The sequence below is a fragment of the Oncorhynchus keta genome, chromosome 37 (genome assembly GCF_023373465.1).
Source record: "Oncorhynchus keta strain PuntledgeMale-10-30-2019 chromosome 37, Oket_V2, whole genome shotgun sequence".
Taxonomy (NCBI): Eukaryota; Metazoa; Chordata; class Actinopteri; order Salmoniformes; family Salmonidae; genus Oncorhynchus; species Oncorhynchus keta.
In genome coordinates, this window is record NC_068457.1 from 24,985,964 (window position 1) to 24,999,125 (window position 13,162).

The 13,162-nt window shown below is 43.9% G+C and overlaps 2 protein-coding genes across 10 annotated transcripts in view; both read right to left on the minus strand.

The window, feature by feature from the left end:
- LOC118381894 (microtubule-associated protein 2-like) overlaps window positions 1-1,965 on the minus strand; it is a 103,402-nt gene extending 101,437 nt beyond the window's left edge. For 5 of the 9 annotated variants that reach the window (XR_008095947.1, XR_008095949.1, XR_008095948.1 and 2 more), the window contains exon 1: window positions 1,802-1,964. The gene's annotated coding sequence lies outside the window, so the exon portion shown is untranslated. Of the gene's footprint in view, window positions 1-1,801 lie in introns of all 9 variants that reach the window. The other 4 variants (XR_008095953.1, XR_008095952.1, XR_008095951.1 and 1 more) reach the window with 2 other exon arrangements.
- A 1,454-nt stretch (window positions 1,966-3,419) lies between these two features.
- Window positions 3,420-9,267, minus strand: acadl (acyl-CoA dehydrogenase long chain). The gene is made up of 11 exons (XM_052499905.1): window positions 9,099-9,267; window positions 8,188-8,364; window positions 7,774-7,911; window positions 7,287-7,451; window positions 6,923-6,989; window positions 6,566-6,730; window positions 5,676-5,777; window positions 5,320-5,433; window positions 4,881-5,008; window positions 4,530-4,616; window positions 3,420-4,437 (listed from the first exon to the last, which is right to left on the minus strand). The coding sequence occupies exons 1-11, from the start codon at window positions 9,182-9,184 to the stop codon at window positions 4,344-4,346; spliced, it is 1,323 nt and encodes a 440-aa protein (XP_052355865.1). The 5' UTR covers window positions 9,185-9,267; the 3' UTR covers window positions 3,420-4,343.
- Between the last annotated feature and the right edge of the window lie 3,895 nt (window positions 9,268-13,162).

The following is a 13,162-nucleotide window of genomic DNA, read 5'->3' on the forward strand; positions in this document are numbered from 1 at the left end:
AAGGCTAGTTTCACCAGGCTAGGTCCAAGCTATTTCTGGGTCTTCCAACCCAAACCATATTGTGTATTACTGATCAATGTTTATTTTCTGATTCATCCCCCTTTGTTTCATCATCTATACTGTACTGTAACATCTACAGTATTCACACAGTAACATTCACAGTGTTTTCATTTCATTTGGTTCCCATAACACATCCATGTTTTCCAGAGGTATTGACCAGTAGGCAGGCCTCTACCGTATGTGTAACATAGTATCCCACTATACAATACAGAATGCTTTATGTGGACATTAAATCCCCACAGCCCCTATATTATACACAGGAATATTCTCACATCCAGACATGGGAACTCAAACGTCCCTGTACTCCATCAAGATGTAAAGACCAGGCGGTTAGATCAGAGAACGCATAGCAGCACTATAGCACTTCAATCAGACTCCAGTCAGGCCAGAGTAATGGAAACAGAGTCCGAATGAGATCAGTATCTACTGTAAAGTGTCAAGACATCAAACTGAGGTATAGAGGTTTTCATCTATTAGCTTTACTGGCCTGTTACAGGGCGATTCGCAAAGAGCACAGAATCACAATGTAATAATGTGGAATGGGCTCAATATTGGAAATATAATTATGTCCAATGCTGCTATTTGATTCACATAACATTATATGAACTAAGGGCTCTAGGCACTGCCCAGTATTTAGAGGGAAAATAGGTGTGTTTTTTAATAAATACATTTTGAATATGTCCTGTAAAATAGCTATACTGTATGTTGTAGATTTCCTTATTACATCAATACTCTGAGAAGACTAGCTGCTGTCTAGGGTTGGCACCTGCCAATGCAGAAGTATTTGTCTGGGTGGGCTTTTTCAGAAGCTCTCAGATCTGAGAGTTTTTTCAGATGCTTGATATTGTCTATTGCTGCGAAACGTCATAATTAAAAATGACCCCGCCTCTTTCATTGTTAACAATTGCAATGCATATCGACGTGGTTTGTGGGGCATTGGTTTCCACTGCAGTGCTGAATGGTGTAAATAGGACGACACTGCAGGTCTCCTGTATCTAACGGCGTGGCTCCAAGACTCCATTCAAATCAGATCTAGAACACTGATCCTGCCTATACGTCATGAAGAGTGAATAAACAATAAACAACGAATAACAAAGATATCACCAATAGGCCTATGTTGCCATACAAAACCGTAGGCCTAGTTCAAATCTGGGATTAGGCAGAGAGTAGGCTATAGCAGGCTGGTGCGGTTACTGCAGTTATCCGCCAGAGCAGCCCCCGCACCGTTTCAGCACCATGCATGGTGGACCTGAACAATGGGCATAGCCCGCAGCCCCGGAGCGCTCACAAGTTGACCAACAAAAATACTAACGGGCTTTTTATTACGCATTTTTATGAGACAAATAAACACTTAAAGGTGTGATGTTTAAAATATATAGTTAAACGAGATGGTAGCAAAAAAAAGCAGACAAATGGACATGCCGACTAAGCCCTTCGCTTCTAAGGGTGAGGCTGATGTGCAAACCTGGTTCCTTCTCAAAGGTAAAATACAGTAGTATTCTTACCAAGTTAACAAACAAGCTTCTCATTTTTAACTAGGCTAAAGCACAAACAATGTAACACATGCCTTTCCTAAATGCGCAACCACTCGGATTAGAAGCCACATTCAGTGATTCCGAGAACATCAAACTTTTTTAAATCTAAACTAGATCAAGTGTGTTGAAAGTGCAATTAATTTAAATTTAATTAAAACATAATTAACCAGGCTTTGCCTTTAAATTGAATAAGGTATTTTCCTTACCTGTTCGTGGCAAATGAACCGTATAAATAAATCCCTTGCGCACTGTGCCTTGAGCCCTAGTGACAATGCAAAGAGATATCGGTCTCTCTGACCCCTCCCACCGCGTTCAAATGCCGTAATTACATCCGTAGTGGCGCATTCATTTGTATGCAACCAACGGTTGCAGGTTCTCGCTCCCACACACGCACGCATGCGCACCAACGCACACACACACACACACACAGACACACACACAGGTGGGGATCTACATATAAGAGGATGGATGGGCTTCTGTGAGTAGCTGCATTGCCTTGCTCTGCTTACAGGGAGGGGTGCGGCACTGGTTGAGGAGTGAGTGAGAGAGATGTGGAGGGCACAGAGGAGATGTGGGTGGGGAGGAGAGAGGATATCGGGAGAAAGAGTGAGGGAAAGAGAGGAACTGGATTTATCAAGGAAGCATCTGCTCCCGTCTTCCCCCATGGGATCCCAGGCACACCATGTCTGGTGCCCGTACCAAAACAGGCACTGTAGGATTTGGGGGAATGTGGGGGTTGGAGCAGATTGACTCTCCCTCTCCTTAAACAGAAAACATGTGTACCCATGCCAGCTGGCCACAGGCATATCCCCTGACAGCAGCACACTAGCACAACTGAAACACTAGCTTTATCATGTAAAACCAACACAAGACATTCAACTCAACCTAAATCAAGCTATATACGTTAGGTGCGCATCCCAAATTAAACCTTATAGGGCTCTGGTCAAAAGTAGTGCACTACATATAGAGAATAGGGTGCAATTTGGGATGCTTACCCAGTACATGTATGGCTTTCAGTTTGGGACTGGGTCAATGGGAGCCAGAAAAACACCTGCCTTTGTGTTGAGCCAAAGCAGTTTGCAACTCAAGTGTTCAGAGAGGCAGCTGGATTTAATACTACACCTGGGTGAATAGGTTTAGCCAAGCACAACCGTTGTAGATTTCAGATAGAAATACATGATGTAGAACAGAGTGATATGTAGAATAAGGAAGCTCTTCAGCTCTATTCATTACATTTCTCAACATTTGAATACTGAATGTGGCCCCTGCCCAATGGTGTTTCATGAATGTGGATTTATCTTTTGTTCTACATCCTAACACAGCACCTTGGACAAGAGCTTTAAATAGATGTGCCCACAGCACTCCACTAAACTTTAATACTGAAGGTAACAGGATGATTATCAAAATCATACAGATAGGAATTGATAAAAAAAATAAAAGGAATGGAATCATAGCTAATGAAAATACTCCTAGTAGACACACATCACTATTGAGATGGAATAAAACCCAGGTTTAATTGGTTCACAATACTGCCATCTTGTGGTTAAAATAATACATCGCAGGAGATAGCATTGCGCAGAAGACTTAACCTTAGTAGTTGAGGCTGCCGTTCTCGTCCTCCTGAGCTGTCACCAGGGCATCAATCTCAGGCTCACACATCTTCTCACGTACAAAAGACACACACCCAAAAACCGGGCTTATAATGCATTAGGACCGTATCATGATGCATTATTCCTGTATGCCTTCGTCCACTGCAACAGAACACCCCACATCTTCATGAAACTGACAGAACACAATAGATACAAATTAAAATTGGAAGAGGGATCACCAAAATTGTATAACTTTAATAAACAAGTAATATTATTACATTACAAAATGTTTTTAAAAAGGTGGTATTTAAAATGTTCAACAATTCTGCAATGTTGTAATTCACAGCTTGTTGATGTGTTAAGGCAGCCCCCTGCACCTCTCTGATTCAGAGGGTTAAATCCAGAAGACACATTTCAGTTGAATGCATTCAGTTGTACAACTGACAGTTGTACCCCCTTCCCCCTTTAATGCTGACCATTAATAGTTATTAGGAGAAGAATGCAAGGGCACTTCCGGTTTGGAGCTACAAACAAATGATGGATAAAATACTGTTCATTCAAACTAAAACATTCTAACGTACAGGACTCTACCATTTAGTTTTCCACCCCCATAAACACAGCAGGACGGACAGACACAAACACAAAGGTGGTATTACAAAAATATACAACTTAACTCTGTGCATTTATTTGATCATTGTTTCAAACTTTTTAGATTTCAAGTGTGAAAGGATGGACGGATTTAATAACATATTGTTGACTTTATAGAAGCCAAAAGGAAAGGGATAAACAACCCTACATCTAGATTGTTAAAAACACATTCCCCGCAATATTAGAAAATAAATGACAAAACCTGAATATCTATTATTTCACTCCATGCTTATTCAAAGAGGAGTGAATCCTAAGTTCCACTTAAGTAAAATGTTTCTCTCAGTCATGCATTGATCTCTATGGGAGAATAAGTGAAAATTTGACTTAAGTGGAAGTTCAGATTTGTCCCAGAAATACCACTAGCCGACCTTCAGTGAACATGCCAATCACTTCAAAAGGCACGGACAACCAGCTCAGTAGCTAACCCAGTCAAAACTGCTGTTGGTCTTAAGAGACTTATGTTAACCACTTCCCAGCTCTCCTCCATGATGATGTCACTGGGACGTCTCCCTCACTTCTGGCTGACGATACTGCGGGCGATCAACTCCTTCATGATCTCATTGGTGCCTCCATAGATGGGCTGGACACGGGAATCCACAAACGCCCTGATGGGGAGAGAGAGGATTTGTGCACTGACAGCATAGAACTAAATAGAATAACATGTTATATTTCCACGAGACACATCACCGTCACTCACTTGGCGATGGGGTAGTCCCACATGTAGCCCCAGCCTCCGTGGAGCTGCAGACACCGGGTGGCCACAGAGTTCTGGAGGTCAGACGCCCTGATAAACAACAAAAAAAAGTCAAGTCAGACGATATACGGGGTGTCCCAATTCTCTACCCTTCTCCCTGAAGTGTGCACTTCAACACTTCTTGGGTTTAAAAGCATTGTCTGGAAAGACATCACCAGCATTACTCTAATACCAATCCACTCCCTTTAAATCCAATCCAAGGGTGGATGTGTACACGTCCAACATACTGACAGTTCTGGACTGGAGTAGCATAAATCTGGTGAAAGAAGGTTTAGTATTTGGTTGTGTTCTCACCAGTACTTGGCCATAGAGGCTGTTTGAGAGTCCAGGCGTTTCTCTGTGTGAAGCTGGAGACAGGTGTCTAAAAAGGAGCGGCCCACACAGATCTCAGTCTTCAGCTCTGCCAGCTTGTGCTGCACAGTCTGCACCATGAGACAGGGGGATGGACTTAGTGGATCACTTCAATATACTACAATACAACTATTCATCCATCTGAGCAAACAGAAATGTGTTCTATGGAGATTGTTTGAGGTTAAGTGCCTCGCTCAAGGGCAAAACAGTAGGAGAGACGGGGTCTGACACAAACAGCCCTCTAGTTGCTAGTTCAGTCCCCACTTTGACTCAGCTTCTCTAACATAGGTTACCTACCACCCCAATAGCACTAGTGTTCACTACACCGAAAACATACCTGTTACTACAGCAGAAATACGAGTCAAAGATAATGCTGTCCAACCTGAAGGTGAGCGATGGTCTTGCCGAATGCCTTCCTCTGAGTCACATAGTTCCTGGTCTCCTCAAACATGAACTCACTGCTGGCGATGGCCATGTCTGCAATCAGCAGGCGTTCCTGGAAGAACAAGAGGCGAAGAGCATTAATAATGACGTGGTCTGTAGCTACTAGATATAGTCATACCTTTGTGACAATCGAGTACATAGGAATAGGTTAGGGGTCAATTCCCTTCAACTCAGTCATTGCTCTTTAAATAAATACAATTGATATTGCAATTTCAGTTTACTTCCTGAATTGAAATGTCCCTGACCCCAACCCTGGTATATCATGCAAGTGTTATTGCTCTCTGAAAGGTGTACCTGTGGCAGCTCGTTCATCAGGTAGTAGAAGCCCTTGTTGGCCTGTCCCAGCAGGGCAGAAGCAGGGAGACGCACGTCCTCAAAGAACAGCTCAGCCGTGTCCTGGGGACAGAGAGACAACGGTTAATATATATCAAAGGTAATGGCTGTTCTATAAAATGGTCTGACATGACAGTTGACCAGTTCTGGTCATCTGAACCCACTTCTCGCCATCTGAACCCACTTCTCGCCATCTGAACCCACTTCTCGCCATCTGAACCCACTTCTCGCCATCTGAACCCACTTCTCGTCATCTGAACCCACTTCTCGTCATCTGAACCCACTTCTCGCCATCTGAACCCACTTCTCGCCATCTGAACCCACTTCTCGTCATCTGAACCCACTTCTCGTCATCTGAACCCACTCTGAACCCACTTCTCGCCATCTGAACCCACTTCTCGCCATCTGAACCCACTTCTCGTCATCTGAACCCACTTCTCGCCATCTGAACCCACTTCTCGCCATCTGAACCCACTTCTCGCCATCTGAACCCACTTCTCGCCATCTGAACCCACTTCTCGTCATCTGAACCCACTTCTCAAGGGACGTCAATATCAAACCGACTGTTTGAAGCAATGAGTTTTTTTTTCATTTGACCAGACCTGGATTCAATAGTGTTTGTTTTCTTTCAAATACTTTAGTTGCCTTCGATTGAGCTTCAACTATACAATGAAACCAAAGGAATAGTCAAAAACAAAAAGCAACCCATCTCTCTGGTTCTACATACAGGTTCAATGAAACTGAAAGGATGTGAAAAGGAAATCAAAAGTATTTGAACCCAGCCAGGTGGTCAAAATGGCCCCTTAACGAGAGGGGGTTAAAACATTTGCAATTGAGATTTCTGACTGTACCTGTGCCAACAGGCCAATCTTCTCCAGCTTCTTGCCCGCCTGGAAGCCCGGCATTCCTTTCTCCACCAGGAAGAGGCTGATCCCGTGGGCCGCTGTTTTCGCCTCGCGGTTCGTTACGGTCACCACGATCACCATGTCGGCCATACAGCCGTTGGTGATGAACACCTGTGGGTCAAGGGACAACGGTCAATGACATGGGTCATGTTCAGTTGGGAGAAAACATTTTGAAACGGACGTACTACCCAAATTTGTCAAGCAAGAAAACAGATTTTTGTTCTCCTTTGCAAAAGTTTTGCTACGGTGTGCCCTACTGAACACAACCCTAGTCTGGTTAAACCACATCCACCCTGAACGCACCTTGTTGCCGTTGAGGATCCAGTCATCGCCGTCCTTCTTAGCGTACGTCCTGACACCTTGGAGGTCACTGGGTTGAACGGAGAGAAGAGAGGGTCTTTAGGGTGAACTGCTATTGGCTAGACAGAGGTAGAAGTTAGAGAACACATAATGAAAACAAGCAGAATGACCCCAAATTGACCTTACCATCGTCAAATTCTCATATTGAAAGTAAAGCCTATTAAACGAACAAATTTCACACCATCGCGCTGACCCAAACCGTACTGTGCCTGCTTGGATATCTTCTTTTCACATCATCCTTTCCAGTAGGGTAACCAGACCAGAGCAGTACAGCTCAGCTTGGCCCAGTAGTGTTAAACGACCTCACCTGCCAGCTCCCGGCTCCGTCATGGCGATAGCCCCGATGCAGGTACCAGCAGCCATCTGGGGTATGAAGCGATCAATCTGTTCCTTGGAGCCATAGTTACTGATGTAAGGCATGCAGATCTCAGAGTGGAGGGCAAAGCCTGGGCCAGAGCAGTTAGAGTACATCCTAGAGGACAAAGAGAGACAGGTTGAGGAGAGGGGTGTAAAGTCCTGATATCCCCTTCTGACTTTCCCTGCAGTACAACACAAAGCCTGTTGACTAGCAGAATAGCATTTTGATGTTATCAGTAGGTATCCAAGTTAAGTCAGTTGTTTGACATATAATCACAACTGTATAACATTCTGCTATACGCCCATGCTATACGCCCATGCTATACGCCCGCCCATGGTCATAGCAATCAACCCACACCTGTATTCATATAGCAATAGGGACAAGATATAATTAATATGATTATATGGACTCACCCTGGTCAGGACAAGATACTCACTGCTCCTCCCACATCACAGCTGCAGACAGCAGATCACCTCCGATCCCACCGTGCTCCTCTGGAGTGAGGATGCCCAACAGACCCTGCTCCCCAGCCTTCTGCCACAGCTCCCTGCTCACCATACCTGCCTTCTCCCATCTGGAGGGGGAGGGAAGACAGAGACCATACCTTAAGCCAGCAGAGTCATCACAACATAATCACATCATGAAAACCATTCAGTTCATCATCAGCATCCTGTTTATTAGGTCACACAATAGAAAAAAACCCTTTCAAAACATTCTGCAATGGAAAACGAGTGTTCAACTGGTTCCTCCCGCTTTCAGTCAGTTTCCTATCGTTTGGTACTTAATGAACAGGACCCTGGTGGGGAACACTAGGCCTAAGCAGAGATGGTTACAGACAGTCAATACATACTCCTTGTGGTAGGGCACCACCTCCTCTGTCCAGAAACGTCGGACACTCTCCCTGAACATGTCATGATCCTCGTTGAAGATTCTGCGGGTGCCGATGTCCATCAGAGTCTTGGCACTGGACGTCTCCGGCCTATTGGACGGGGAAGCTTTCCCTTCCTGGGGCTGGCTGTGCTGCATTCTGGGAAATGGAGGCACAGGCACTTATAAATAAACTACATGTTGGTCTAATGGGCATAACAAGGCAGTTGTAAGGCCTAACGTGTCCTACAAAGTCCACCTTTAATCTTTAGGTGTGGTATACTGAAACACGTGTGTTTGCTAATAAAGTTATAAACTGACTTCTGAGATCAGTGTAGTTAGTAGTGGAATTTGAGTCATGGAATTTGACTAGCCCCCCATGGCGGGCTGAGTAACCTAGAATGACATTACTAATGTCATTAGGTTAAAGCAACCAAACCAAGGAGCTAACAAAACAACCAGTCAATCAATCAGGAGAGTCAGGTTCATGAATAGGAAGCTTACAGTGATGTATCTACAGATTAAAAACCACATTATCTGGTGTAAAAACCTGAAGCTAGCAGTATTGGATAGCTGAGTTACAAACTCAAACCCACTAGTTACCTCATGTCAAGGAACACGTTAGGTAGGCTTTAAAGGCCATTTCTGGGAAAGTGTGCCAAAGGTGACTGTGTCCCAGTTTAGCATTAGCGGGTCAACATACAATGTTGAACACTATAAGAAGCTATATTTTGTTGCTGACTACATATGACAAGGCTGTCTTAACTAAAATATTTATGTTTGAAAGAAATAACTTATTTCCTGCTCAATGACAGTAAATTAACGGTGAATGATAAGCATATCTACAGACATCGTTTCTCCGGTAAAATTAGCATGCAAATCTACGACACGCACCTGGCATTTGCAGAAGAAAGTACCTGTCCACCTCGACATACATTTTTAACACCAGAATAACACGCTTTGACAGCTTTTGACAACATTTTCCTCCGTAACGTTACCGCTTTTACGCAACTGACACAATAACATTGAATGCGTATCTTCTCTAGTATTTCAAGCGTAGGCTACGGTCTCATTTGTTGAAGTTACTGCCATCTACTGGGCGGAGGTAAGGCCTGCTGAATGAACATATTACATCAGATTTGACACGTTCCAAACATAATGGATGATATACAGTGCATTCGGAAAGTATTCAGACCCCTTCACGTGTTCCACATTCTGTTACGTTACAGCCTTAATGATGAAATTATAATTTTCCCTCATCAATCTACACACAATACTCCATAATGACAAAGCAAAAACTGGGTTTTAGAAATGATCATGTATTAAACATTTTAAACTAAATGCCTTATATTTATAAGTATTCAGACCCTTTGCTGTGAGACTCAAAATTGAGCTCAGGTGCATCCTGTTTCCATTGATCATCCTTCAGATGTTTCTACAACTTGACTGGAGTCCACCTGTGGTAAATTCAATTGATTGGACATGATTTGGAAAGACACACACCTGTCTATATAAGGTCCCACAGTTGACAGTGCATGTCAGCACAAAAACCAACCATGAGATCAAAGGAAGTGTTCTTAGAGCGCTGACACAGGATTGTGTCGAGGCACAAATCTGCGGAAGGGTACAAAAAAATGTCTGCAGCATTGACGGTCCCCAAGAACACCGTGGCCTCCATCATTCTTAAATGGAAGAAGTTTGGAACCACCAAGACTCTTCCTAGAGCTGGCCGCACGGGCCAAACTGAGCAATCGGGGGAGAAGTGCCTTGGTCAGGGAGGTGACCAAGAACACAATAGTCACTCTGACATAGCTCCAGAGTTCCTTTGTGGTGATGGGAGAACCTTCCAGAAGGACAACCATCTCTTGAACATTCCACCAATCAGGCCTTTAAGGTAGACGGGCCAGACGGAAGCCACTCCTCAGTAAAAGGTACATGACAGCACACTTGGACTATGCCAAAAGGCACCTAAAGGACTCAGACTATGAGAAACAAGATTCTCTGGTCTGATGAAACCACGATTGAACTCTTTGGCCTGAATGACAAGCATCCCGCCTGGAGCAAACTTGTGTGTAGATTGAGGAGGGGGAAAAAACTATTTAATACATTTTAGAATAATGTAACAAAATGTGGAAAAGGTGAAGGGGTCTGAATAATTCCAAATGCACTTATTTAGGTTTCAACAATAATCCAGTGAGATTTAATAAAACATTTTAATTCAATGTTTTATTCAAAAGGCAGTATGTTTTGTGTTAAATTGGATTTTAGAGTCGATTTCCACGGAAATCAAATCGAATTCGTCACATGCGCTGAATACAACAGTTGTAGACCTTACCATAAAATGCCTACTTACAAGTCCTTAACCAACAATGCAGTTTCAAGAAAAAGAGTTAAGAAAATATTTACTAAATAAAAGTAAAAGAATAAATAAATTCTAAACACAATAAACTGACTAATGAGGCTATATTCAGAGGGTACCGGTTATTGAGATAATATGTACATGTAGGTAGTGGTAAAGTGACTATGCATAGATAATAAACAGCGAGTAGCAGCAGCATAAAAAGGGGAGGGGCCAATGCAAATAGTCTGGGTAGTAATTTGACTAACTGAGGACTAACTGAGGTCCCTCCCCTAGTCCATGAGGCCCCCCTAGTCCAGGAGGTTCCCCCCCTAGTCCATGAGGTCCCTCCCCTAGTCCAGGAGATCCCTCCCCTAGTCCATGAGGTCCCCCCCTAGTCCACGAGGTCCCTCCCCCCTGAGGAGGTTCCCCCTAGTCCATGAGGTGTCCAGGGTCCCCCCCTAGTCCCCCTAGTCCAGGAGGTTCCCCCCCTAGTCCATGAGGTCCCCCCCCCTAGTCCATGAGGTCCCCCCCCCTAGTCCAGGAGGTTCCCCCCCTAGTCCATGAGGTCCCCCCTAGTCCATGAGGTCCCCCTAGTCCAGGAGGTCCCCCTAGTCCAGGAGGTCCCCCTAGTCCAGGAGGTCCCCCCCTAGTCCAGGAGGTTCCCCCCCCTAGTCCATTCCCCCTAGTCCAGAGGTCCCCCCCTCCCCCCCCTAGTCCATGAGGTCTCCCCCATAGTCCATGAGGTCTCCCCCCCTATGGTCCCCCTGAGGAGGTTCCCCCCCTAGTCCATGAGGTCTCCCATGGTCCATGAGGTCCCCCCCTAGTCCAGGAGGTTCCCCCTAGTCCATGAGGTCTCCCCCCATGGTCCATGAGGTCCCCCCCCTAGTCCAGGAGGTTCCCCCCCTAGTCCATGAGGTCTCCCCTCTAGTCCATGAGGTCTCCCCTCTAGTCCATGAGGTCCCCCCTCTAGTCCATGAGGTCCCCCCTAGTCCATGAGGTCTCCCCCCTAGTCCATGAGGTCTCCCATGGTCCATGAGGTCCCCTAGTGGAAACACGTATAACCAGGCCAGCTCAGCTCAGTTCAAAAGAGTGAAATGGTGAAACACTTACCACAAGCCAGGCTCGCTTTAGCGTAGAACTACGGTGTTTGACCGTATTGCTCAGCCTGAAGGGTATCCATGTTTTTTAGATCCCAAAACATGTCTGGCATGTTTTCCATGCCAGTGTGTTGAGGGCAGGACAGTGGGGGCACTGAGTTGTTTTGGTCATTTTTCCTGAAAGTAAAAAAACGATGTAGTGGGTAATATAAATGTTGAGCTGACCCGAGTAATCTAATAGAGAGGATGCAAAATAAAGTACCAAAGCTAAAATGCAAGAAAATGTATAAATTAAATATAAAGAATGATAATTACCACTGAACAGATTCCAAGATCCCAGATTGTATGGGTTCCCCAATACCAAATTGTACCTTTATTGGTTCACAAATCCCAGACTGTACCTTCATGGCTGGTATCAGGAACAAGCTAACAATGTGGCAAGCTCTAATAACTGAGATCTGCATACAAATACACACCCTTTTTTAAAACTATAACTGGGACCTGCAGTTTGCGTGATGGTACAAAGGTATTTCATTTTTTGCCGATATTTTTAAATATTTTTATTGAACCTTTATTTAATTAGGCAAGTCAGTTAATTTTAAGAATGAATTATTATTAACAATGACAGCCTATGATTTCCAGGATTGTGGTAAATAAATGTGCAACTATGCTGATCAAACAAAATTATTTTGAGAATCTATGGAATCATTACACTGCGACTATGTTAAAATTCAGATAGGGATCAGCTATTGTTATAAACTGTAAATTAGGTTTGTTAAACACAAGTTTGTCTAACCTTACCTTATCAATCCTGTATGACTATTTCGGTTAAACTTCTGAACTGATCGGGGAAAATGTGCATTAGGTCGCCGACATAACCATAACAGTATTGATTACCAGGCAGCATAAAGGCAAAAGATAAGTGAAAGAGCTTCAGATATAGAAGCACCCGATTAGCCACTAATCACCCCATTAAAAGGTGGAAAAATCCACATTCACCATATGAATGGTGTGATTGGTAAGATGTTTCCACCTGTTAATGGTGTGATTGGTAAGATGTTTCCACCTTTTAATGGGGTGATTGGTAAGATGTTTCCACCTGTTAATGGTGTGATTGGTAAGATGTTTCCACCTGTTAATGGTGTGATTGGTAAGATGTTTCCACCTTTTAATGGTGTGATTGGCAAGATGTTTCCACCTGTTAATGGTGTGATTGGTAAGATGTTTCCACCTTTTAATGGTGTGATTGGTAAGATGTTTCCACCTTTTAATGGTGTGATTGGTAAGATGTTTCCACCTGTTAATGGTGTGATTGGTAAGATGTTTCCACCTTGTTTGGTAATGGTGTGATTGGCAAGATGTTTCCACCTTTTAATGGTGTGATTGGTAAGATGTTTCCACCTGTTAATGGTGTGATTGGTAAGATGTTTCCACCTGTTAATGGTGTGATTGGTAAGATGTTTCCACCTGTTAATGGTGTGATTGGTAAGATGTTTCCACCTGTTAATGGTGTGATTGGT